Here is a 25,490-nt window from a genome sequence, read left to right as displayed (position 1 = left end):
GCACCGTGCTTGCGCACCCACGCCTTTACGCACACGTGTATTTGCACGCCCACACCTTTGCACCCCCACGCCTTTGCATGCACCACATTTGCACCTCCACGCCTTTGCACCCCCACGCCTTGCACGCACCCTGCTTGCCCCCCGCCCCGCGCAGACTTCGCACACACTCGCCTCCCCTCCCCACAACACCCCCGAACTACAACTCCCAGCAGCCCCCGCGCCGCCCCGCCCCTCGTCGCCCAATCAGCGGGCGGCTTGCTGGCGGGTGCCAGCATGGCGGTGCCCAGGCGCTGAGGGAGGCGTTGGCCGGCCGCCGCGGTGCGGGGCGAAGGTGAGGGGCGACGGGGACAGCCGGGACCGGCGCGGTGGGGGGTCCCGGTTCCGGAGCCCACCCTCCCCCCGCCCGTGGGGAGCCAGGCCCCTCCTGCGGCCTCCCCTTCCCCTTAGGAGCCGTTGGGCCCCGCTGCCCCCCAGGCCCTTTTGCCCTTCCCCGGAGGAGGGGTGGGGGGTGTCCGGGGTCCTTCCCCCTCCCCAGACGCCTGCCAAGCCTTGCCCTGACGCCCTCCCTTCGCAGAGCGCCGCCATGAAGGTGGTGAACTTGAAGCAGGCCATCCTGCAGGCCTGGAAGGAGCGGTGGAGCGACTACCAGTGGGCTATCAATATGAAGCGGTTCTTCCCCCGGGGAGCCACCTGGGACATCCTCAACCTGGCAGGTCCGGGGATGTGGGGCCGGGGGAGCCATGGGGCTGGAGACGGCTGGGAGCAGAGGAGGGGCGCAGGATGGGGCTGGATGGGACGTTCTGCTTTGGGGCCTCTTGCTGCGGTGCTGCCCAGGCTGGTCCTGTTGCCTAGCCCAGAGACGGACCCGTGGTTAAGCTGGCCTAAAGCTCAGGCTGTGGTGGAAAGCTGGCCTGGCGGGACCACCAGGAAGGGTTGGGGTGGCCATAGGCTGCAGTGACACGTGCCAAAATACTGCTGGTGCAAAGCTCTGGCATGGCGCCGCTCAGCACCCGCTGCACACAGGTTCTCGCTAGCTGCCTCAGTTTCTCCCCTGAGAGGGGATGACGATCCCGTCTGCCTCGTCGGCGTGCCTAGCCAAGGCGGGGGAAGAGCGCTGCGAAGGAGCCAGGTGCTGCTCCGAAGGCTGCTTCCCACCCCTGGTTAATAGGGTTTCTTTTCCCATTCCTATTCAAGGGCGTTTGACACAAATCCTGCCAAATGCTGGTACCTGCTGAGCTTCACAGTTTAAAGATTTGCCAGGTTTTTATGCCAATTATAGAAACTTGTTGGTAGTTTTTTTTTTTTTTCCTGTGCAGCAAGCGCGTGTTTGCAAGCCCTGGATAAATAAACAGAGTGCTGCTGGAGGATTGCTGCACTGGGGGATTTAAAGGGAAATAGCCCCGGTGCAGGCAGCAGCACTCCTCACCCCGCCGAGGTGGGGGACCGCTCCCCACCGGGTGGTTTTTTCCTCCTTTTGTCCTACCAGTATTTTTTTCTGGCAGCGTCTGGCCTGTGATGGTGGGTTTTGTCAAACCACATCCTCACAGCAGAGCTCCTCAGGCCGGGTTTGCCCCCTCCAGCTGTGGCCTGTGGTGGGGTCAGTACGTGGACGTACCCAGCCCCATGGCGATGTGGGGCTGGAGGAGCTGAGCTGGAGCTATGGGGCCTGGCTGTGGTGGGGTGACAGATTTGCTCAGAGGGGCTGGCACAGCCTGGGGAGCAGGGGCTGTGAGTGCAGTGCTGGGGGGACGCGGGGAGCGGTTGGCTTGAGGGCCAGCCCTGCTGCTGGCCAGCTGGTCCCCAGGGCTCCCTGGTGCCTGTTCCCGGCTCCTGCTCCGCTCGCTGAGGCAGTGAAGCTTGTGGGGCGCTTGGCGTGGGCCCGTCTGCGTAGCCCCGAAAGCAGGGCGATGGCAGCCTTCTGCTGACCAAGGCTGGGTCGGGGATAATCAGTCCCTGCGATTTCTCGGTAGAAACAGGTTTCTCCTGGCCACCTCTTAGTGCCCCTGCCGGGGAAAGGCTCGTTGTCCCGGGCTTCGTTGGAGGGCAGCCCCTCTGCGAGCAGGGGAGGGAGCTGGGTCTCTTTCTCCCCACTGCCGGAGGAGCTGCTTGCAAGTGATGCTGATGCCGAGGCTGTCCTGGGCAGCACGAGCGTTGCTGTGGGCACGCAGGGAGGCTCTTCCCAAGGCCCCAGTGGCTGTTAACGACCGCTGCCTCTCGCCGCAGCCCTAGAGCCGTCCTTTCCCAAGCTCGTGCCTTTCAGGTTTAAACTACAACGGAGGAGAAGCTGGCACGAGCTGCCCGGATCACGGCGGTGCCCAGCAAATCTGTGCTGACACGTCTGCAGTGGGTAACAGCATGTGGCTGGCTTGTGTTGACACTCCCTGATTAAATGGGGAGGGGAAGGCTGCCATTAGCCTTCTGTCCTTGAGCTGAGATGCTTTTGGCTGGGGCCTCAGCCTCCAAGTGAGACCCAGGGAGCCTCCCGCTCCTGCGGTCAGGATCCGGCGACGTCTCCTGCCCCTCCTTGTCTTTGGGGCAACAACTTCCCAAACGGTTGCTGCCCCCTCTTGCATCTGGGTGCTTTGACCTACTTACAGCCCATGCCGCAGCCCGCGGCCGGCTTTCAGGAGGTGGTTCCTGTGCTCTGCCATAGTTCAAATGGTCAATTAAAGGCTTGACTGAGCAGATAGGACAGGCAGAGCCCCTCCAGCATCCGCGGGCCGGCGCTGGCAGGCAGCCGGCGGCAGGGAGGGCCAGACGTGCAGGGCTGATCCCAGCTGAGAGGGGCTGTCTGCCCGGAGTTCAGCCCCAGGTGCCAGAGCAAAAGTCACTCGGCAGAGGATGCAAAAGCCTCCTGGGCAGGACGTGGGAGGGAGGGGAACGTGTTTGGAGAGCAGCAGGCACTGTTTTGGGGCCAGGGTGCCCGGGGAGAGCTGAGTTAGCAGGAGGCTGCTTGCACTGCCTGAATTATTTACTGGCTTTTGCCATCGGGGATTAGAAAGTTGTGGGATTCAGTTAATTTCGGGGAAGCACGGTGCAGAGTTGCTGTGGTTAGCACAATTTGTCTTTGCCACCTTTCCTGTGGGATGAGGGCAGAGCATGTGTGTGTGTGCGTATGTCTCCACAGCGTGTACACGCTGACTTGGGACCTCCCGGCCCGTCTCCTTTGCTTGCAGAGGCTCTTCTCGAGCAGGCCATGATCGGGCCGTCACCGAACCCACTCATCTTGTCCTACCTGAAATACGCTATCAGCTCCCAGGTAATGACACTCCCCGCGTGCTGCCTCCCTGCCTCGCGCTGCAGACGGGGGGCAAAGAAACGGGAGTGTGGAGCCGGTGGCAGGCAGACACCCCGAATCTCCTGTCTGTGCCTCCCCTGGGCGCGGGCGGGTGGTGGAGGGCTCAGTGCGTGACTGAGACAGGGATGTTTCGGTAAATAGCCGCTGCCCATCGGCTGGTTGCATGTTTGGTGGGAATTCTTGCCATACGAGAGCCTCTGCGCTTGCTCTAAGCTCTGCACTTCCATAGCGCGGCATTTAATATCGCCTAAAGTTTCTGTGAAACAAATCAGCAATCACCTAAAAATGTCTGTTTGGGTTTGTGCCGGGTCAGTGCCCCAGCCCCGTCTGCAGTGACAGGCACTGGGGCCGTGCCCTGACCTTGCCGTTCCTCAGCAATGAGCACCGCGCTGGCAAACATCACCCGCTAACACGCCGCTGCACCGGGTTTGTTTTGGTTTTGTGTTTTCTTTGTAGATGGTGTCTTATTCCACAGTCCTGACGGCCATCAGCAAGGTACGGCTCTGACAGGTGCTGTCTGAGGTTTTTCTCTTTACCTGTGACCCATGTATCTATTTCCCTCCCCACAACTCTCACCAAATATAGGTCAAGTGGAAAACGACATGCTCTGCTGAGTCAGCAGTGGTCAGACAGCGCAGATTAGTGCCCGAGTCCTTCCGTGTCCCGCTGGGGACAGGCTGCCGCCGTGCCTGGTGGCTCCCGCTCTGGTTTTGGGGATGGCTGCGGGTGTGAAAGCCTCGTCCCTCCATCGCATGGGGCCTGGCAGGCTTCTGCCCCACAGCGCCCTGCATGTAAACCACGCCCCAGCTGCCAGAAACCACATCCCTCTGTGGCCGGCGGGCCTGGCAGCGCCATGGGGATCCGGAGCTGGTGATGGAAAAGCAGCGCCGCTCACGAGGGAGGGCTGCCAGCACCCGAGCCGCGCGGTGGCAGCCCCCCACCCTGCTTGGCTGGCCGTCTTCCCATGGGTGCTCAGTGTCCCCATGCTGCTTCGATGGGCATGAGCTCTCTGCGGCTGCCTCCACTCACTGTTTGGGGCTGCTCTGCGAGGAGCAATAGCCCCTCGCAGGCTGTGTCAGGCCTCCCACCCTCCCCGGGCGCTACCCTTGTCAGGGCGACCTCTGATCTGAAGGAAGAGTAATTTAAGGGAGAATAATTTCTTTCCTCCCACCTCCTTGTGGTTACCAGGGGACAGGAGGAGGAGGCACTGGTAGCCTTGCGATGCTGGCATTGTTTTGGGGTGGTGCAGGCTGAGCTTGGAGCTGTGCTGTAAACGTTGCTGCAAAGCTCTGGTGAGGATCGGGACCCTTCCAGGGGGACTCAGCACCGATCCGGAGCAGTGGGTGCGCTCCCAGGGGAGGGTGGAGCCAGCGTACGGCCGGCTGACGCCTAACACAGCAGCAGGTCTGCTCCGAACGGTGCAGGCTCGCTGCCGTTCTCCTGGACACGCGTCGCTGCCCGTTCCGGCAAGGCGGGCAGAGAGCTGACCTTGACAGCCGACGATTCCTCCTTCAGATCAGCATGGGCCGAGAGCAGACCTGCGGGCTAGCTCCGGCCCGGCGGGGTGGCCCCATCTGCTCCGCGAGGAGGCGGGGAGCCGCGCTTCTGCTGCCCACCGCCCTCCCGGCCCCGCGGCCAGCCGGGCTGTTGGCGCGCGCTGCCAGCCCCACCGAGCCGGGGGTGGGCACGCGGGCTGGCGCCGAGCCACCGCCGCGTCAAGGCAGCCGGCGGGGAGCGGAGCTCAGGCCCCCACTGCCGTCTTGGGGAGGCTGCGGAGAAAACCCAGCCTTGTCCCCGCTGCCGTGGCCCAGTTGCCTCCCGCAACCCCGGGAGGGCACGACCCAGCCGTCGGACAGCCCTGACCTAGTTCTCATTCAAGTGGCTGCTGGGCAGCTGCCAGGGTGAGCGTCCTGCGGCTGGCAGCGCCCAGCCCAGCCCGTGGAGGAAGGTGTTGAGTTTGTTTCAGAGCTGCTGGAGCCCAGCAGCCCCTGTGTGAAATCCTTCCTTGTTCCCCTGCTCTAGTTTGATGACTTCTCCCGGGACCTGTGTGTTCAGTCGCTGCTGGAGATCATGGACATGTTCTGCGACCGCCTCAGGTATGGTATGGCCCTTCCAGCCCTGCCTCCTCGGCCCCGGGCTGTGCCGCGGGCAGCACTGGGAACCGGTGAGGCCCGGCTGAGCCCGGGGTACTCACCCTGGCAGACGGAGGCAGGTTCCCCCTCCAGCTCCATGTCCATTCCCAAGTTGCCACCCCTCTCCGGCTGCCCCGGGCTGGGCTGCCACGCGAGTACCAGCTCGGAGGGAGCAGCAGGAGTCCAAAACACACCAGCTTTGTAGGAAGCAAAGAAACCTGCCTATTCTGGGATAAATGCCTCTGCTGTGATACTCCTGCCTGGCTCAGGTGGACAGGCGTGGGCGCGAGCCCTGTGGCCTGAGGGTGTCCGACCCCTCAGAGCTTTTAATGTCTCTCATGTGGCCTCTGCAGCTTCCCAGGGCCCCGGCTATGTGTCCCTGTTTGCCAGTGCTCGCAGTCCTGCCTGCGCTGCCCCGGGCGCTCCAGGCAGCTGTCTTGTTTTGCTTCATGCTCTTCCGCTGGTGTTGCAGGACCCAGGGGAGTCCAGACAATTCAGGCCACAAAAACTTTTTTAGAAAGCTCAGAAATCTTCCTGTTAACCCCTGACAGCCTCTTCTGGGAGGCTGGAGCAGAGACCGTGTGGTGGGGGCAGCGGGAGGAGGAGGAGGAGGCAGGCTGAAGGTAGCAGCTCTTCAATTACATGAAATGAAGCAGCAGCAATGAATTGCATCAGTCACAGATGTTGACAAGGAGCTGTTGCTGGCCAACTGCAGAGCCGGCGACTTAATCCAGTCCCTGCCTAATCTGATCCTCTGCTTAATTTGATCACAACTTCTGGCCCCAATGATTTGTGCATCAGGAGGGGAAAGCGTTCACCTCTCAGAGCACATTGATCGATGCTGAGCCTCTCTTAGCAAGATAATTTGATTAGAGGCTTGGAAAGTTTCCCTGTAGTAGAGAGGCCAGAGAGGAGTCTGCACTGGGGAGGCTTTATTTCACCTGGCACAGCGGGGATGCTCGTAGGTTGAGCAGGTTGGGGTCTGCGGCAGAGGAGCCAGGAGCCGGTGGGCATGCGGGGCTGGGGGAAGGGGATTTGGGTTTGGGTCCCCAGGCTGCCCTGGGTCTGTGCCTCCAGGTCCTCAGGGCAGTAGCCCGGCCCACAGTGAGCACCGTCCCATTTCACTCTCCTTCCCAGCTGCCATGGCAAAGCAGAGGAGTGCATCGGCCTCTGCCGGGCGCTGATGAGTGTCCTCAACTGGCTCCTGCGCTGCGCAGCCTTCTACGTCGAGAAGGTGAAGGAGACGCTGGAGCAGGCGGCAGCTGAGAGCCAGCTGAAGATGTGTCTGGAGCGGCTGGAGAAGATGCTCGGCAGCACCAAGAACCGCGCCCTGATCCACATCGCGAAGCTGGAGGAGACATGTACGTCGCTGCCCCTGCCCTGCCCCACGGCATGCTCTCCCCGCGGCCGCTGCCAGGGCTTCCTGCTAGTCGCTGCTGGCCCTGGGGAGATGTCACTGCCACCTCTCCCTTCCCCCTGCCCTGCTCCTGCCGCATTGTCCCTGCGGCTCCAAGCCCATCCATCTTCCAGCCCTGTTGCTGTAACCGTCTCGTCCCTGGCTCTGTGCCACCCTCTGCCCCCTCCCCTCCGTGCTGCCCTTGGAAGAAGAGGAGAATTAATGTGAAGGCTGCGTGAGCTATTCCTGGGCGCGCGGTGGGTCCTGTGCTCCGCCAGCGTGCCTGGCACAGCCCTGCGCCTTCGATCGGTGCCTGTGTCTGGCTAAGAGGCTGTGCCAGGCGGAGCCTGGAGCAGGAGCCGCTGGTGGCGTGTGGACCCTCAGCTTGGGTTCGCAGAGGTGCACCGGCTTCTGCTCACCGCAGGGCCCGGTGGGGAGCCCCAGCCTTGGCAGGCCCTCTGCACTGCCGTGGGCCTTGGAGCCAGCCTGCCTGGCTTCTCAGCATGTCACTGTCCCCCCTGCTGAACACCCGTCCTCCCTCCCCAGCCTCCTGGAGCACTGTGGAGCAGTCCCTTGTCAAGCTGGGGGAGAACCTGAACAGCCTCAGCAACTCCCAGCTGCGAAGCCAGGCTGACGACTGCGTCTCCCTCATCAAGAGGTAGCTTTGTGCTGCTGTCTCCGTGGGCTCGGAGGGTGAAGTGGGTCTGAGCCCTGCTTTGGGGGCTGGGAGCCTCCTGCCTCCCTCCACACTGGCTCCCTGCTTTCCTGTCCCTTCCTGGCTTGGACCCCCACACCGGCAGTGGGCTGGGGCTCACGAGAGGCCCTGGGGTAGGAGAGGGGACAGGGCTAGTGGTGACTTGCTGCAAAGGAGTCTTACCCTGGCGTTGGTCCTCCGGCGACCCTGGGGCTCCTGGCCACACCAGAGCTGCCGTCCCTGCCCTGGATCCCCCCAGAGCTGCTCCCAGGGCCCGGGCTGTGCCCAAGGGCTCCTTTGCAGGGCACAGGACCCACAGGCTGTCCTGCCCCAGAGAGGTGCAGGGCAGCAAAGGTCAGGGGCTTGGCCAGGAAGGGAGGATGGGACAGGAGGAGCAAGGATCTGTCCCTGCAAGGCTCCAGTGACCCTGTGCTCTTGTCTCCCACCCAGCATCCCCACCATGCTCTCAGTCCACTCTGAGCAGCTGAACAAGACCGGCTTCCCCACCGTGCATGCCGTGGTGCTGCTGGAGGGGACCATGAACCTCACAGGAGAGACCCAGCCGCTGGTGGAGCAGCTGATGATGGTGAAGAGGATGCAGGTACAGAAGTGTCATCTTGTTCTCCTGCTCAGGGTGGCCTGGGGGCTGGAGGACCAGGGCCTTGCTGCAGCTTTGTGCTGTTGTCCTCCCTGTGCTGATGCTCATCCAAGGGTATGGGCACAGCTGCGGGGAACAGCGTGAGCCCATCAACACCTTCGCAGGGGATTTGGGGTTTGGCTGTGGTTGGGGGAGTCACGTTATTGGCTTTCCAGAACTCGGGGGGTTTGTCTGTGTGCCCTGCAGCGCATCCCCTCCCCGCTCTTTGTGCTGGAGATCTGGAAGGCCTGTTTCGTGGGCCTCATCGAGTCCCCGGAAGGCATGGAGGAGCTGAAGTGGACAGCCTTCACCTTCCTGAAGGTAGGGCCCAGCCCTGCCGCGAGCGCAGTGCTCCAGGCCCCGGGCCTGCCGCTGCCTTTTCCCCGCTCGCCCGGCCCCGACCGAGCGCCGAACCCTGGCAGAGCGATGAGTTCTCTCCCGCAGCGTGCCCCACAGGGTCCCCCCACGCCCCAGCTGAGCCTGTGGCAGCCCTCCTGCAACCTGCTGAGCATCAGCTTTGCTGTCTAGGGTGTTTTTCAGCCCAGCCCCACTTTGTTTTGCAGAGTGGCTTTCCTGGAATGTTGGGGGGGAAACTGGCCTTTGAAGGATGCCACAGCAGCCCTGGGGCCTATGCTCCCAGAGCTCAGCAGTGGGCAGCCCCAGAGCAGTCTGCTTCACCTCCTTTCTTTGTACCAGACAAAAGGGATCTGTGTGTAATCTGAGGGGGAGCTCAGAGCTCCCTGAGCTCCCAACTGGGCTCCTCCACAGCCGCCGTGCCCTGCCTGGCTGTTGAGAGGTGGCCATGCCCTGCAGCTCCTTGTGATGGCGGAAGGACCCTGCAGAGGGGAGGCAGGGGCACAAAGTCCCCTGGGCCCATGGGCTGCTCCAGAAATGCTCCTTTCCCTGGGCTGGGAGAGCAGCTGCTTGCAGGCGTGTTTTTGTGTGTGCCCATGCTGCCTGTGTTGTTGGGAGGTCCTGAGTGCAGAATGGGGGCTACCTTGGTCAGTCACAGCCGTGCCTTGTGTCTTTCAGATCCCCCAGGTCCTGGTTAAACTCAAGAAGTATCCCCAAGGGGAGAAGGTGAGTCGAGTGGAGCTGTTTGCCGCGTTGTGTGCGCAAGTGAGCTGTTTGTCACAGCAGTGCTGGTGCCTTGGCCAGACCTGCGTCGGGGTGGCTGGGGTAGGAAATGGTCTATGTCCCAACAGCCTTCCTCTAACAGACAAGGCGGTGTGGGAGGGGAAGGTGGGCTTGTGTCGGCAGTGCCCTGAGCTGAGCACTTGGCTTTTTGCACTGCAGGACTTCACCGAGGACGTGAACTGTGCCTTTGAGTTCCTGCTGAAGCTGACTCCTCTGCTCGACAAAGCAGATCAGCGATGCAAGTGAGTGCTCACCAGGTCTGGGGCTGACCTGTAGCACTGTGAGCCTGTGGCCAGTCTGTGCCGCAACAACCCCGTCCCCTCTGCGGACAGCCGTGGTGTAGGGTGCTGGGGCAGCTCCCGGCAAGGTTTTCTTTGTTTTTGATCCAATTCCTTCTTCCTGAGGACCCGACGCTGCCAAACGAGCAAGGCAGTGAGTGTCTGACAGCTGATTCACGCGTTAGTGGTGCTGTGTGATATCTGGAGCTGCTTTTGGCCCTGCAGCATCCTCAGAGGGGTGGCAGCAGGGACAGGAGGGCAACCCAGGAGTCCCCCTGCCCTGCCACACTGCCTGGGGCAGCAGGAATGCTGTCCCTCAGGCTGTGCTCTCCTCTCTCTTCCAGCTGTGACTGCATGAATCTGCTCCTGCAGGAGTGCAGCAAGCAGGGGCTGCTTTCAGAGGCCAACATGACCAACCTGATTGCCAAACGGTACAGCCCCCGCAAAACTCTGGGTAACCAAGGGGGTTGGAGCACCTTGTCTTGCTGTCCTTCTTCGGAGGGAGCATGAAGGACCAGCTGTGATGCCGCTGGCTGTCCTGCGGCTGGGACACCGTGGCCTGGAGGGACGAGGCTTTGCTTTCAGTGACAGATTGAGCACAGTCAAAGTCTGTCCTCTTGAAGTGGCAGCTGATGGTGGCCTGAGGTGGTGGCCTTCCCTCGGGGGCGCTGGTGGTGGAGGTGGGTGGGAGGTGGCTGAGCATGGGCAGGAGTGAGGCAGGGTGGTGAATTCCTGCTCACCGGCTCTTTGTGGATCCTCCAGGACAGTGGACAGAGAACACGCGCCACGCTTGAAATCGGCAGAGAACGCCAACATCCAGCCAAACCCGGGGCTCATCCTGAGGGCTGAGCCAACTGTCACCAATATCCTGAAGGTGAGTCCCCACCTGCATCCGTGCTGGGCAGGCTGGTGTCGCCCCCGGAGCCTGTTTCCAGCAGCACCGGTCTCACCAGGCAGCCGGCATGGTTGGGAGGTGCCTGATCTCCCCCTGTCCTGGGGTGGAGGAATGGAGGAATCAATCCCAGCCTTGCTGCTCTGCCGTAGAGTCCAGGAGCTCCCCTCCTCCTTCCCAGGCAGCCAGAGGAGCCTCAGCAGCACGTTGTTGTCAGTGCCAGCAGCCTGAGCCCAGCCAGCTCTGCCTGTCCTGCTCTCAGCTGCTTCCCCACATGCATCTCCCCTGGTCCCCGGGGACTCCCCCCGCCCCTGCGTCACTCTGGTTGCCTCGCTGCTGCTGAGTGCGAGAGAATGTTTTGCTGCCGGTCGTGCTGCCCCGGTGTGCTGCAGCTCTCCCCTGCACCGTGCCCTGCGGTGCCTGCGGCATGGAGGCCTCCATCCCCGCCGCCCTGAGCCCCGTGGGTCCCTGCTCACCGAGGCCTCAACAGGGCAGCTCTGGCAGCCGATCAACGCTGCCCCCACGGCCGCAGTTTTACTGCTGCTCTGTAGCACGTTTTCCCTGTGACTTCTTTTTCCTCAATTTTTTGTTTGTAGACCATGGACGCGGATCACTCCAAGTCCCCTGAGGGCTTGCTGGGGGTCTTGGGTCACATGCTGTCTGGGAAGAGCCTGGACTTGCTGCTGGCAGCGGCAGCAGCGACGGGCAAGCTGAAATCCTTTGCTCAGAAGTTCATCAAGTGAGTGTCCACCTGGATGACGCTGTTCCCGGTGACTGGTGGGGCTGGGGTGTGCAGGCAGCCCCCCAAGCTCTCCCCCAGGCAGGGCTGTTTGTGCCTCTGGCCCGGTGTCTCTGCAGCACTGGATCCAGCAGAGCCCTGGGGAGGGCTGGGATCTCGGGGAGACTGCACCCTGCAGCACCCCATCTCCTTTGCTTCTGTGTGAACAGGGAAGAGAATCGAAGTCAGGTTGGTTTAAGGGTTTTAAGAGAACTGAAAGGACTGGCGCAGCCTTGGTTCCAGGGCGCTCGCTCTGTGTGTGCCTTCAGTCCCCAGACGCCCGTGTCCTGGTTAGAGCACACGCAGCAGCACGCATGGGGCTGCGTGATGTGCTTCCTTGAGCAGGGAGGCCGGAGGCAGCTCGAACCACGCCGGCCTGGCTGGGTGCGTGGCCGCGCTGTGCTTGCTCTGTTCGGGGTTCGTGCTGCTGCGGTGTGGAGAGGGCCGTGCTCGGAAATCCCTGTGCAGCCGGGCAGAGCAGGCTCCGGCGAGAGGATGTGCTCAAACGCCGGGCTGACTGGGTGCCACTGGGCCAGCGGGGCAGAGGGAAGGGGCGCTCGTCCCTGCTGTGTTGGAGGGTGTCTGTGGAGCTGGGACCCACTTTGGTCCCTGCCCACCCCGCTCCTCCCTGCGGGGCACAGGGCTGTCAGCTGGGATGGGGTGCAGGCAGGGGTGTGCAGGCAGGGGTGTGCAGGCAGGGGCAGCCCCCTGCCTGTCTCGGGGATGGGACGAGGCCTGTTTGACGTGATGATAACGCTTCACTGTGGCTCTCTCTGCCCCCTCTAGGCTGAATGAATTCACGAAGCACATTACTGGAGAAGGCTGTAAGTGTGTGCGCATCCATGTGTGGGGTGGTTCGAGCTGTGCTCCCCCCGTGGCCGCGTGCTGGGACGCTGTGGGGCCCGGCTGGATTAAGCTGGGACTGGCTGTGGCGCCAGAGCGAGCTGAGCTGTGCCGGGCCTGGCGGGGGGCTGCCGGCAGGCAGCCCAGCACGGGGGCACGTGGCTGGGTGCCAGTGGGGATCTGGGCTCCTGGGGACCCGCTCCCCTCGTGTGGCACATGCGTGTCCATCCCAAATGTGGGGTGCTCCCTGCTTGTGGGGGCAGAACTCCTCCTCCCCGGCCCAGCCCATGGGGCCCCTCGGGGCTGGCCCCACCACGGCTCCCTCCCGGGAAGGGGTGATGTGTCAGCACGGAGCCCGAGATAAGGACTCTGACTGCATTTGCGTGTGATGAAACTTGCTGAGTGCTCTGACCTCCCATGGCGTGGGGAGAGCCTGGGGGGAGCCTGAGACCAGCGGGGATGGGCTGGGGCTGCCAAATGGGAGGCTAAGGCTGCTTTGAGGGCTTGAGCGGAGGCAGAGAGGTGTGAGGGAGGCACGTGGCGCATCCTCTGCGGCCCTCGTTCACGCACACACACCTGGGGGTTAGAGAAGCTGCCTGGAGAAAGCCGGGTCCCGGCCCCCGAGCTCACAGGGCTCCTGCCTGCTTCCTCGTGCCGAGGCTGGAGATCCACAAGGTCTTTGTTTCTCCTTCCTCAGCCAAAGGAGCCTCGGTTCGGGCCCTGCTCTTCGACATCTCTTTCCTCATGCTGTGCCATGTGGCCCAGACCTACGGCTCGGAGGTAAGCATCCGCAGCCCCGCTCACGGAGGCAGGCGTGGGGCTCGGACCTTGCGAGCGCAGCCGATGCACTGCAGCCTGGCAGTCTCGTCTAGCGGCTGGCCTGCCCCCGGCCCTGCGGCCGCCCCGCCGCCCAGGGTGCAGCGCCCGGTGCCTTTCAGCTGGCGCAGGTAAAATCCATCCCCGCAGGGTCTGTCCGTGCCAGGCGACGGAGCGGGGGTGGCTGCAGCCTTCCTGAGAGCTTTGGCTGTGCTCCCTTCATGGTACCGTGGTATCGGTGGGAACGCTGCCTCTGCACCCTCTCCGGGTTGGCTCTGATTTCACCGGGCTTTTCCCAGCCTTGCCCCTCTGGTTTGGCGCTGGCTGCCTGGGGGGGCCATGCAGCCAGGCTGAGCGTCAGCCCTCCCCAGTGAGAGGAGGAACTTGCAGCCCCGCTCAGGAAATAGCACTTTGGTTACATGAAAATTTTCCAGGTTTCGACATCTGCATGTGTTGGGAGGAGAAACGATATCGAAACACCGGGAAGGCTGAGAGGGAGCAAAAGGCGGGCGGAGGGGGCCTGCCCGGCTGGCCCGGGGAAGTGGGGAGGGGGGGGTCCTGGCTGGAGGCAGCTTGGAGCGGACGTGCCCGGGGCTGTCTGATGAGGTCTCATCCCCCAGCCCAGCCAAGAGTGACTTTCCTGACCAGCTGCTGCTGAACAGATGTGCAAAACGTTTTTGACAAAAATAGTGTCCCTTGGGTGATGGCGGGCTGAAGGGAGGAAGCGATGTGCGGGATTCCCAGCTCGTGTCCCCCCCGGGACCCCTCCCAGCTGGCTGCCAGCTGGGCTGCATGCCCCGGCCCCACGGAGCCGTGGACCCACCGGCCCCAGAGTTGGGGACACTGAGCACAGCTCGGCCAGGGGGACAAGTGGCCCTTTCTGGGCAGGATGCGGTGGCCCCGCTGCCACGCTTGCAGCCCCTGGGGACCAGTCCTGTCCTGGCATCTCCCTGAGGGAAGCCGCCGGAGCAGTGCTCTGAGGTGGGCCGTGGTCCCCCGGGGAGTCCTCTGGCAGAGCGGGAAAACCACATCGCACCGGCTGGAAACCAGTGCCTTACTGGGGGCTGACCAGTGCCTTACTGGGGGCTGACCAGTGCCTGCCTCTCCGTGCAGGCCACAGGGCGGCGCTGTTCCCCCGGCCATGAGCTCCCCGGGGTGGGGTGGGGGGGTCCCCACCGCAGGGTGGGGGTCCCCAGCAAGAGCAATGCTGCGTGGCAGACCCTGTGCCGGCTCCCCTCCAGGTGATCCTGTCAGAGTTGAGCCCGGCAGGCGAGGTGCCCTTCTTCGAAACCTGGATGCTGACCTGCATGCCCGAGGAGGGGAAGATCCTCAACCCCGACCACCCCTGCTTCCGCCCCGACTCCACCAAGGTGGAGTCCCTGGTTGCTCTCCTGAACAACTCTTCCGAGATGAAGCTGGTGTAAGAGCTTGGCCTGCGGACGGGGGCGGACCGGGAGGGGAGCACCCACCCCATCTTCCCTGAAGGAGCGCCTGAGCCCCCGCCTCTCTCTTCCCTGGCAGGCAGATGAAGTGGCACGAGGCGTGCCTGAGCATCTCAGCTGCCATCCTGGAGATTCTCAATGCCTGGGAGAACAGTGTCCTCACCTTCGAGTCCATCCAGGTGGGCCTGGCGGGAGGATAGTGTGGGGCAGAGCAGGGGCACCGGCACTGCGCTGTGTCCTGAGGAGGGGCCACGGCTTGAGCAGGGCAGGGGTCCCCTGTCCTCCTGCCCTGAATGTTCCTGCAGCTGCTGAGGAGCTTGTTGGCTCCTTCATGACTTGGGTGGGGAACTGACGTGGCTCCAGCCCCTGATGCTTCCCTGAACCGCCCTGTTGGTGGCGGTGGGGCTGCAGGGGCAGGTTCACCCCGTGGAGTCGGGGCCCACAGCCCCGGGAGGTGATGCTGAGATAAAGCCTGTGCATCCACATGTCTGTGCTCATCCACCTGCGCTCCCATTCCTCTCCTAGAAAATCACAGACAACATCAAGGGGAAGGTGTGCAGCATGGCGGTGTGTGCGGTGGCCTGGCTAGTGGCCCACGTCCGCATGCTGGGCTTGGATGAGCGGGAGAAGTCCCTGCAGATGATCCGGCAGCTGGCCACCCCCCTGTACAGCGAGAACACGCTGCAGTTCTACAATGAGCGGTGAGCTCCGGTGCACCAGGCCCCGTGCCGTGCAGTCTCCTGCCTTTCTTGCGCTTCCCGGGGCCTGCGTGACCCCGTCTCTCCCCGCTGCAGCGTGGTGATCATGAGCTCCATCCTGGAGCACATGTGCGCGGATGTCCTGCAGCAGACGGCCACGCAGATCAAGTTCCCCTCCACGGGCATGGACACCATCCCCTACTGGAACCTGCTGCCCCCCAAGAAGCCCATCAAGGAGGTGCTGACGAGCGTGTTCACCAAGGTGCTGGAGAAGGGCTGGGTCGACAGCCGCTCCATCCACATCTTCGACACCCTGCTGCACATGGGGGGCGTCTACTGGTTCTGCAACAACCTGGTCAAGGTATGGGGTGGAGAAGGGAGGTGGCTGCAACCCCCAGCGCCGTGCCTGGGTGTCGAGCCCAGGACTGCTGGGTCTAGCCCATGCTCTTAGTGCCCCAGAGTCCTGGTTGTGCCTGGGCTGGCTGCTGTGACGGTCCCGGGTGCTGGAGGTGAACAGGGCAGGCGCAGCCGTACCCGTGCCTCCCTCAGCCCTGCCCTTGCCTCGCAGGAGCTGCTGAAGGAGACGCGGAAGGAACACACGCTGCGGGCCGTGGAGCTGCTCTATGCCATCTTCTGCTTGGACATGCAACAGCTGACGCTGACCCTGCTGGGCCACATCCTGCCCAACCTGCTGACGGACTCCTCCAAGTGGCACACCCTCATGGACCCGCCGGGAAAGGCCCTGGCCAAGTAAGACCCCAGACCCATGGGCACCGTTTCCTTGGGGGTGGGTGGGCCTGTTGGGGCGGTGGGGAGATGCTCTGTGCTGGGGCGGGGGTCCCAGCCGTCTGGTTCCCACTCTAGCCCTGGCTCAGTGCCGACAGGAGCAGACACACCGGTGTCCTGGGCCCCGTACCCTGCTGCCTCTCACTGAGGAGGGACCTGCTGTGCCCTGTCCTGACGCACACTGTACTCTGCCATCTTCCCTTGCTCGTGCACCGTCATCGGGGCGGACTGGCAGCACCTCGCAGTGTCTCTGCTCTGTCCCCAGGCTCTCCGTCTGGTGTGCCCTGAGCTCCTACTCCTCCCACAACAAGGGCCAGGCGTCCACCAGGCAGAAGAAGAGGCACCGAGAGGATATTGAGGTGCGTCCCGGCGTGGAGTGGGGTTTGATTGGAGGCTCTCTGTGTGCAAAAGCGGGCAGTGTCTGCAGGAGGCGATGGTGGCCAGAAGAGTGGGTAGCTGAGACCAGACTCCCTACCCAGGTTCTCTGGGCTGTCTGAGGTCCTTTGACCTTAAAAGATGGGGTTTCCCCTTCTCTTTTTCTGGGCATGGGGAGCTGTAATGAGGTGGTCCCTATGTGGTTGGCCCAGGCTGAGATGCTCTGGGTGAACGGAGATCGTAGTCCTGGGCCGTGGGGCTGTGCAGGGCCCAGGGTGGGTCATCAGCCCCAGACATGGGGGCCAGGATCCCCCCTCAGAGAGGGGCTGTGGGGCTGAACCCCCTCTGCCCCCAGGATTACATCAGCCTGTTCCCGCTGGACGACACGCAGCCCTCCAAGCTCATGCGCCTGCTGAGCTCCAACGAGGAAGACGCCAACATCCTCTCCAGCCCCAGTAAGTGCGGATGGGGAGGGCGGCTCCCGGGGAAGGCACCGTCCTGCCTCGCTGCTCGTTTCTGGGTGTGAAAAGTGTATTGGCACAAAAATGCTTCTCTTCCCAAGCTGGCCAGGTGAAGATTTAGAGTGCTCAAGTGTGTTTTGCTGAGTTACCCTGGAGCTTTTGCACTTAGAAAAGGTCAAGCTCTTTGTTTCTCTGATCAGAATGACTTAGGAAAGGCGATGAGGTTACAGCTTCCCTCCGTGACGCTGCCACCCAACCCAGTGCGTCAAGCACGAGGGGCTCAGGGAGGTTTTGTTAGAGCCTTGTCACCCCCAGCCAGTCTGCATGGGACCGAAGAGCTGATGTGCTGCAGCAAGAGTGGCAGGGGATGACGTTCCTGAAGTCTGTGGCTAAATCCTAAAATTCCACTGTTGTTAACAAGGCAGCGAGCGGAGCTGATGAGTCCCTACAGTCACGTCTCTGTGTCCCCGCAGCGCGGTGCCACGGGTTGCGACAGCTCCGGCAGGACATGCCGGGGGGTGTCCGTGCCCTCCTGCCGCGGTGGGGTGCTGTCACGGCTCCCACATATGTTGTCTGGACTCCAGGGCAATGAGTCAGGATGTTCCTTGGTCATTGTTTCTCCTGATGCCCTTATCCTAAGTTACTCTTTATTTATTAGTTTTCAACACACTTATCAACCTGTGGTTTTTGTTGGTTTCATTATTGTTGAAATATGGGGTTTTCCCTTTATTTCACTATCTTTTTTTAACTTTTGAGGCAGTTCCACCTCTTTCCCGTGACATTCAGGACTTTTTTTGGGCTGTTTGCTGCAGTGATGTGGAAATGCTGCTTCCTGCAGCAGCCACGTAGCTCATGTGATTCCATGAGAAAAGTGTGGGAGGTCTTTCTTTTTTTTGGTGAGCATCCTCGGAGCAGCACAAGGTGGGTGCTGCTGATTTTGGCAGTAGCTGTGTACTGTGGGGTCTGCACAAGAGCCTTCCCAGGAGATTCCCGTCCCGTTGGACCGGAGATGGTTCAGTTCCTCTCCCGCAGGAGCACCCAGCAGTGCTTCACAGTTTGTGTCAGATAAATCCCCTTGGTCTGTTCGAAGGTTTGCTGCGAGTCCGTTGGACGTGCCTCAGCTCTGGTAGCTAAATTGTACCCTGAGAGTGAGACTTGAGTGCTGCTGTGCAGCTGCCGAACATCTGGCTCGCTCCGCCCAGCCGGCTGTGCTGCAGGCAGCGTGCACAGGATGTGCAGCATGCGCGTCGCCTCGCCTTGGCAGAGCACTGGCCTTCTCTCCTGGTCGTGACATTGCGTTACATTGCTCGTGCCCTCGCGGGGCGTCAGGGACGAGTCGCTGCTGCAGTTAACGCAGAACGGGGAGTAGCAGGGAGGCACGCTCACGGTCTCAGTCACGTTTAACCCTTTGGAGATGTCATTAAACTTGGTCAGACTCAGAATAAATCTGGCTTGTGCAAGAGCGAAGTGTCACACTCCAAGAGCCGCAGTGGCAGCGCGCTCCGTCGTGCCTGGGGCATGTGCGCGCCTGCGCTGCCTGCCAGGGCTGCCCGCACCCCGGCAGAGGGGACGGTGGCCGAGGCAGGGACTGCCTGCCTGCCGCGTGGCTCTGGTGTGCCCGAGCCGCAAAGGCTGTGCTCGTTTGGGTATGGAGGGCGCCGAGGACCGTGGTCCAAACCGCTCCCGTTCCATGGGGTACCTCGTGGCAAAGCCCCTCCTGGAGCCCAAGGGCTGGGCGATCTCGAAGGGCCAGAGCTGGCCAGGGTGGGCACGCTGGCACGGCCAAGGGGGCCAAGAGGCTGTTCCAGCCTCCCTCCAGCCTGACGTGTGTTCTCCTCCCCAACAGATCGCTCGATGAGCAGCTCGCTCTCCGCCTCCCAGCTTCACACCGTCAGCATGAGGGACCCGCTGAACAGGGTGCTAGGTAATGGCTGGATCCTGGGGGGAGTAGCAGGCGGTGGGGCCACCCCCAGCCTCCCTGAACTGGCCTGGCTTTTGCTATTTCCCTGTCTCCACAGCAAACCTCTTCCTGCTCATCTCTTCCATCCTGGGGGCCAAGATGGCCGGCACACACACCCAGTTTGTCCAGTGGTTCATGGAGGAGTGTGTGGACTGCCTGGAGCAGGGCAGCCGCGGCAGCATCCTCCAGTTCATGCCCTTCACCATGGTGAGTCCCGCGGCCGTGACGTCCTTCTCCCTGGTCGCAGGGTGCTCTGGGGCGCTGGTCCCATGGGACAGGCAGGCGTGTCCAGGGAGTCCCGCTGCCCGGCTCTCGTGGCGCCAGCGCTGTTGGGTGTCAACTGTGTTTCTTCTCTCGCTGGGCAGGTTTCGGAGCTGGTGAAAGTGTCCACCATGTCCAGCCCCAAAATTGTCCTGGCCATCACGGATCTCAGCCTGCCCCTGGGCCGCCGTGTCGCCGCCAAGGCCATCGCTGCGCTGTGAGCGGGGCAGCTCCCTTCTGCCCCGCAGGAGAGAGCGGCCGGGTGGCCCCTGGGAACCCCGAGGCCCTGGATGCCGGGCTAGGACTGGGATGCCTGGGCCAGCCTCTCTGCCACGGCGGCCTGGCCCTGCCCGGGGGCTGCTTCCCGCTGCCTTCGGCCCCCCCGAGGCACCCGCCTGCTGTCTCGCGATGGGCTTTCAGAGACTGAGGCAACCCCCTGCTTTTTCTGTAATGAATTCGGTTCTTTTGTAGAACCAGGCTTTGCTTCGTTTCTCTTGGATTTCCTGACTGCAGCCCAGAGCCCTGGGGCTCCCCAAAACCCTCATATGGGGGTGATCTTGATGGTGGGGGTGAGGGGAGAGTAAGTGGCCAAGAGCTGGGCTGGGCAGGGAGGGAAATCACACTTGCTCTGTCCCTGACCCACCTCCCCCGGGGAGGGCGGGGGGCTGCCCGGGGCGCGGGGGCCTGCGGCCGCCCGCCCGCAGATGTGCGGCTGGGTGGAGCGGAGATGCTTTCCTGCCGCGCTGTAAAGCTGCGAGCAAGTTCTTGTTGGAAATTCCTCCACGTGAGCATGAGTTCACCCCGTGGCCCCGGCCCCGAGCACGGCACCCACCGGCCCGTGAGTAACCGCGGCCTCGCCAGCGCCGCGCCGGCCCCGTGCTGGGAGAGGCTCCTCGGAGGGGCTGCCCTGGCACCCGCTCGGCTGCTTTGGCGAATCTGCCTGTAACCGTCACCAAACCCCGACCGGCCGGGTGGAGGGCCGGGCCGCCTTCGCCTCTGCTCCTTTCGCCTGGGCTTTGTGCTCGACTCGTGAGAAAGGGGAAAGCGGAGCCTGGGGCAGGGGGGCACCAACCTCCCCCTCGGGGTGCCCCCGCGTTGAAGGCTGGGCCTCCCCCCCCCCGCCCCGAGCATTAGCGGCGTTCGCAGCCCCTGGCCTGGGGCTCTGCAGCGAGTGCTGCGGGGGGCTCGGCAGCGCAGGGGGGGCCCAGTGTGGTGCCGCAGGGTTCGTGTCGGTGCTGGCCGGGGAAAAGGCAGCGGGTGCCGAGTCAGGGCCTGCCTGCCCCCCGGATGAGCTCCGCTCTTGCCTGCTCTCGGGCTTTGATGGAGGGAGAGGCTGGATGTGGCCGGCGGAGGAGCCTTGCCGCACTCGGGGATGGTCCTTTGCCATTGCATCCCCGGCATCCTGCCCCGGCCGGCCCCTGGTGCGAGGGCGGACGGAGAGCGGGTCGCGGGGCTGGCTGGAGCAGCGAGCGGAGCCGCTGCAGGCACCGGGGCGGGACGCAGGCTGGAGGGCGAGCAGAGCCAGGGCTGCCCCACCCTCGGTGCTCTGTGCCGCGGCCGGTGCTGCTCCCCGGCGGCCCTCGCTCGGGCATGAGTCCTGGGCCGAGCTGGCACTGAGCTGCCCGGGTGCCTCTGCCACGGACCGGTGGCGGCGCCTGCTCGCCCAGGGGCAGCTCTTTACCGTTAGCTCGGAGCAAAGAGCAGGACCCGACGCTCTTGGCCTTCCCAGCTCTGTCAATATTTGCCGGCGGCAGCCCCGTGCTCAGTGTTGGCACCCGGTGTTTCACCTTCCAGGAAAGGGCTGGAGCGGGAGAAGGGGTTTCCTGTAAGCGCTGATAAGCCGGGGGAGGAAGCAGCGATGGCTGTTGCCGGTCGCGCTCCCGGCAGCCGCTGCAGGCAGGGTGGGCAGCGGCTTCCCCACGGCAGGATGGCGGCGACGGGGCGGTGGGTGGCAGTGGGACTCCGGCCGCGTGCCTGCCCCTTCCCAGGGCTGGGAAATTGGGGGAAGGCAGGAACAGGGACCCGCTGGCACCCACCGGAGCTTGATTCCGTCTCCACCGTGGCCGCGCTGAGGGTGGCGCGGGGATGCCGGCGGTCATGCGACGTGAGCGTGGGCCCGGTGGGAGGAAATGGGGCTGGTGCCATCACTGCCCTGGGAGCGCCGGGACAGCCCGTGGTGGCTGAGCACCCGTGGGGGAGCGGGGAGAGGCCGTGGGCTGGCTGGGGATGGCTGCGGGGGCTTGCCGGAGCCGGGGGAGAGGCCCAGGTCCCCTGGCTCTGCCGGCTTCACTTGGGCACATCCGTTTGTCTGTCCACCACTGCTGGAAGTCCTGTCCCACCATGGTGGCTCGGGGAGGCTCCAGGCATGTCCTCAGGCAGCTCTGTGGCAGATTCCCCTCGTGGCAGCAGCCAAAGAGGGCTGGCTGGGCCCCCCACCGCCGCCACCCCCAGGGCCCGTGGTGAGGGCGCAGCGCCCAGGTCGGCTCCGCTGCCAGCAGTGCTGAGCCCTGAGCACTCATTACCCCCGTGCTCACCCTCCTGGCCCTCCCCGCACGGGATGGGGATGCTCTGTGCTGCCAGGGCGAGGGTGAGCCCACACGGCAGCTGCCGGCGGGTCCTGGTGCGGTGCCGGTGCCGGAGCTGCTCCCCGTGGCCCCAGGCTGCCGGCCTCGGCTCGGTGCTGCCGGCACAGGCGGGCTCTGGTGCTTTCTAGGAATCGGCTCTCGCGCAAGCGGCGCTGCCGGGTGCGGGGAGGAAGCTGCGGTCCCCAGGCAGCCGGACCCGCAGGTGCTTCCCGGCCCTCGGGGACTTGTGCCGCCTTGCAGGAGGGCCGAGGGTGCTGGTTTCCACCGGGGCTGGGCACCGCCGAGCCCATGCCAGCGACCGCAGTGGAAATGAGCCCGTCCCCCATCTCTCTGTCCCCGTGTCCCCACGCCCCGGCCACACAGGCAGGAGAGGCAGACAGCCCGGACTCCGGAGCAAAAATAGAGTTTATTTCCATTTTTATCGCTTATAAAAAAATAGCATGTGTTTCTCTGGGGCTCGCCCAGCTGCAGCAATAAATACAGTACAAAACACACCACGCTGAGCCCCCGCCGGGGCGGGCTGTGAAATTTCCAATATGCAAATACGGCTGCGTGGGCCGGTGGGAGCTGCCGGCACAGCCCCGAGACGGGGGTCTGCACCGGGGCTGTGCCGGACAGGACGGCGTCCCGCCGGGCCCCGCTGGCTGCGGCAGCGCAGAGCTGCTGCCCCGGGCCAGGAGATGGGTGCAAATAAGTTAAACTGCAATAAATACACCGAGTTTGGCAGGGAAGGGGGACGGGCGCTGGCAGAGCGGGGACGCAGCCCCCCAGAGGTGCTGGGGCTCCCCTGGAAAAGCCTCAGCCTGGGAGGCTGCTGCATCCCTACGGCACCTCCGTCCTCCCCTCCCTCCCTCCTACCTAATGGCGAGTAAATACTAATTAACGCAACCGTGCCTGGCAGAAGCCACGCCGGCAGGTCTGCCGCAGGCTGCAGCCCGGGCAGGGAGACGCTGCTCTGAAGCATCTTCATCCGCGGATGAGGACGGTTTCCCCTTGGCCAGGCGGGATGCTGCAGGGGTACCCGCAGAGCCCAGTGCGAGCCGTGGGGAAACTGAGGCACACGCAGTGCCCGCCGCGGCGGCGGGGGCTCAGCCCCGCTCCCGAACCTCATAGCAGAGATACACTTTTGTTTAAATGTTAAACAAGGGTGATGCTGCGCACAGATAGCCGTGCATGGGTGCCACCGCAGGGCCGGGCGCCCTGCTCGGGGGCTGATGGGCGGGGGAGCGTCCCCAGCCGGATAAATATTAAATAGCGATAAATATTAAATAAGCGGAAAAGCTGGGCGCTCCCGGGGAACGTGGCTCAGGCTGGGACGTAAATAAATAGAGTGCGGCGGGGCAGGGCCGGGCATCAGAGGCGGGCGAGGTGCCGCAGCGCCCGGTACGCCGTCTCCAGGAACCGTTGGAAGTTGGCCAGGATGAAGAAGCCGCCGACCTGGTGGTGGAAGTGGGAGGAGAAGGCGGGGAGGGGGCCCTGGCCCTCCGTGGGGTACGTCACCGTGGCCAGGCCCAGGTCCTCCATCTGCAGCGGGGCAGGGGCAGAGGTGTCAGCTCCGGACCCAGAGAGGCCCCAGGAGCGCGGCAGAGTCCCGACCGCGCCTGCAGAGCCGCCGCGGGCCCGGGGGCGCGGAGCCCGGCGTCCCTGCTGTGCCCTCCCCACCCGGCACTCCCCAGGGGTGCAGACCCCACACGTGCCCACCCGTCCCCCCGAGCCCCCGCGCCCCCCTCACCTGCTGCTGGATGTTGGAGGAGAGGTTGGCAGCGTCCAGCTGCAGGGTCTCCACCAGGCCGGCGTGCGCGGGCAGCAGCTCCAGGACGGTGGCGAGGGAGCCGTGGTAGGTGTGGAGCCCGTTGCGGATCTGGCTGAAGCAGGCCTCCTGCGGGCGAGCACGGCGCGGTTGGCGGGGCTCGGCACGGCACGGCCCGGCCACCGCGCCCCGAGCCACGGCGGGCTTCGGGCGGCAAAGCTGGCGTGGCTGAGACCGGCCAGCTCGTGACAGGGGTGGGCTGCCCCTACTCACCGCCTGGAAGGTGCGGCTGTGGCACTGCTCCAGCGGCGCCTGCGCGATGCCCAGGTCCTGCCGCGCCAGCAGCAGCTCTTCCTCCTTGCACAGCTGGAAGGTGTCACACTGCAGCCGAGGGGGACGGGGTCAGGGCGGCCGGGGGACCCCGACGCCCCCCGACACCCCGTCCCTGGGGCGCGAGACCCCCCCCAGCCCGGCCAGGAGGAGGGAAGGGATGGGGTGAACCCCCCGCCTGGTGAGATGGGGATGGGACAAGCGCCAACCGTGGCACGGCTGCCCCCGCCGGCGCGTGCCCCAGCGAGGTCCCCACGCGTCCCCGAGGGCGCAGCGGGGCCGTGCACGGCCGCAGCTCCCGCGGGTGCCCCAGGACCTCGGGGCTGAGCAGCGCGGCGACGGGGGCCGAGGCGCAGGGGCCGCCGCTGGCTCCCGGCCTCGCGGTGCCGATAAGGCCGGGGAGGGGAAGGTCACCTTATCTGTGACCCCGCAGCGCCCGTGGCCGCCGTCCCCCTCCGCGGTGCCCGGGACTCACCACCACGCGCTGCAGCGCGGCCACGTCCCCCTTGATCTTGCGGGTGAACTCGAGGTTCTTGTGCAGGAAGAGCTGGAAGTCCTGGTCCCCCGAGAGCTCGGCCAGCGGCGCCCCGTGCAGCGCCCGCCACGGCGCCCACAGCAGCGCGCCCAGCAGCAGCGGCAGCACGCCTGCGGGGACAGCGGCTCAGCACCGCCACGGGACACCCCGTCCCCGACCCAGCGCCGATGCCCCCCAACCAGATGCCCCCCGGGGATGGCGGCACCAATGCAGCCTGGGGAAGGGGCAGAGACACACCCCCCCCCCAAAAAAAGGGGGAGAGGAACTGGGCGCTCCCCGCGTTCCTCCAGCCCCACGGAGCCGGGGCCATGGGGCAGCGGGCTGGGGGCTCTGGGTGTGCAGTTGCAGCGGGTGCAGCGAGTGCTGTGGGTGCTCGGGTGCAGCGGGTGCTTCAGGTGCAGTGGGTGCTGTGGGTGCAGGGGGGGCTATGGGTGCTGTGGGGGCAGCGGGTACTCACGGGTGAGGGAGCACATGGTGCCCGGCTCGGCGTCTCCTCTCTGCAAGCGCGGCCCGGCCCGGCACAGCTGGCTCCTGCCCCGGCTCTGCGCGGCCTCATCGATTAGGGCATTTATAGCGGGCTCCGGGGATTCACACCGATGTGGCAACAGTGACGATTGCCTCATTGTCTTAATCACCAACATGCAAATCCTGGGAGCCGGGTGCTCCGGCCACTGCCCACACCTCGCCGCCCGCGGGGCTTTCCCAGGGCCGGCGGGCAGCGGTGCCCCTCGGTGCGGCGGCAGGCGCCTGGCGGAGCCCTGGCACCGGGGTGGGTGCCAGGTGCTGGGACGGTGCTGGGATGGTGCTGGGACGGTGCTGGTGGTGACTCGGTGACTCATTAACCCGCTGGCAGAGCTCCGGCCTCGCCGGCTGGGCTGGCCAGTGCCCAGCGCCGCAGGGTCACCCGCAGGTGAGCACGCGAGGGGACGGCGGCTTTTCACAGCCGGCGTCCCTCCGGGGCTGTCGCCATCCCCAGCCCACGCTGCCCGAGCCCCTCACCCTGGCGTCAGGGCGGGCACGGGCGGTGTGACCCGCATGATGCTGGGATCAGCAGGAGGCGGCCAAGGAGAGACCCCAACCAGGCACCTGCCCAGGGACGCGGCACCCCGACTCAGCACCCCGGGGCCAGATCCTGCCCCGCTGGGTGCCACGGGGCTGGGCCATGCTCAGCGTCTCCATGTGCAGCACCGAGCACTCGGCCATGTCGGGGCCCGTCCTCCCCCCAGCGAGGGGCTGTCCCCCCGCCCCTTCGGGGAAGCGGCTGCCAGTGCAGCCCCGGGAGTGGGGCCGGCTGCTCCCTGCCCTGATGCTGACGTGGGAATTTTGGCTCGTGCCGGTTCCCGCAAGTGCTTCCAGGATGATCTGCTGGGCCGGCGCCAGCTGGGCCGGCTCCTGCCCGGCACAGG

At 64.5% G+C, this 25,490-nt stretch overlaps 2 protein-coding genes across 5 annotated transcripts; one reads left to right on the top strand and one right to left on the bottom strand.

Annotated features, from left to right (window-relative positions):
* Positions 1 to 583: 583 nt before the first annotated feature.
* Positions 584 to 19,291, top strand: MED24 (mediator complex subunit 24; the record flags this gene model as incomplete). 4 transcript variants are annotated; one of them, XM_082010762.1, is made up of 25 exons in its annotated part: positions 584 to 713; positions 3,177 to 3,259; positions 3,755 to 3,793; positions 5,321 to 5,394; positions 6,568 to 6,791; positions 7,373 to 7,484; positions 7,971 to 8,121; positions 8,365 to 8,478; positions 9,190 to 9,237; positions 9,454 to 9,536; positions 9,917 to 10,003; positions 10,335 to 10,446; positions 11,061 to 11,203; positions 12,029 to 12,066; positions 12,783 to 12,865; positions 14,143 to 14,321; positions 14,423 to 14,522; positions 14,869 to 15,044; positions 15,138 to 15,402; positions 15,610 to 15,791; positions 16,093 to 16,186; positions 16,558 to 16,657; positions 18,510 to 18,587; positions 18,682 to 18,830; positions 18,989 to 19,291. In XM_082010762.1, the coding sequence occupies 25 exons, from the start codon at positions 584 to 586 to the stop codon at positions 19,103 to 19,105; spliced, it is 2,961 nt and encodes a 986-aa protein (XP_081866888.1). In that variant the 3' UTR covers positions 19,106 to 19,291. The 4 variants fall into 4 exon arrangements, with proteins under 4 accessions (XP_081866888.1, XP_081866889.1, XP_081866886.1 ...); XM_082010763.1 differs by lacking the exon at positions 9,917 to 10,003; XM_082010760.1 differs by lacking the exon at positions 12,029 to 12,066 and having other exon boundaries at positions 12,745 to 12,865.
* Positions 19,292 to 22,631: 3,340 nt separating this feature from the next.
* CSF3 (colony stimulating factor 3) lies at positions 22,632 to 24,557 on the bottom strand (the record flags this gene model as incomplete). Its single annotated transcript, XM_082010480.1, has 5 exons — positions 22,632 to 22,993; positions 23,202 to 23,348; positions 23,493 to 23,600; positions 24,025 to 24,194; positions 24,542 to 24,557. The coding sequence occupies 5 exons, from the start codon at positions 24,555 to 24,557 to the stop codon at positions 22,823 to 22,825; spliced, it is 612 nt and encodes a 203-aa protein (XP_081866606.1). The 3' UTR covers positions 22,632 to 22,822.
* Between the last annotated feature and the right edge of the window lie 933 nt (positions 24,558 to 25,490).

The sequence above is a fragment of the Phaethon aethereus genome (genome assembly GCF_964289735.1).
Source record: "Phaethon aethereus genome assembly, chromosome: 25".
In the NCBI taxonomy this organism is placed as follows: domain Eukaryota; kingdom Metazoa; phylum Chordata; class Aves; order Phaethontiformes; family Phaethontidae; genus Phaethon; species Phaethon aethereus.
Note: the sequence above shows the minus strand (reverse complement) of the source record. Positions and strands in the feature narration are given on the sequence as shown.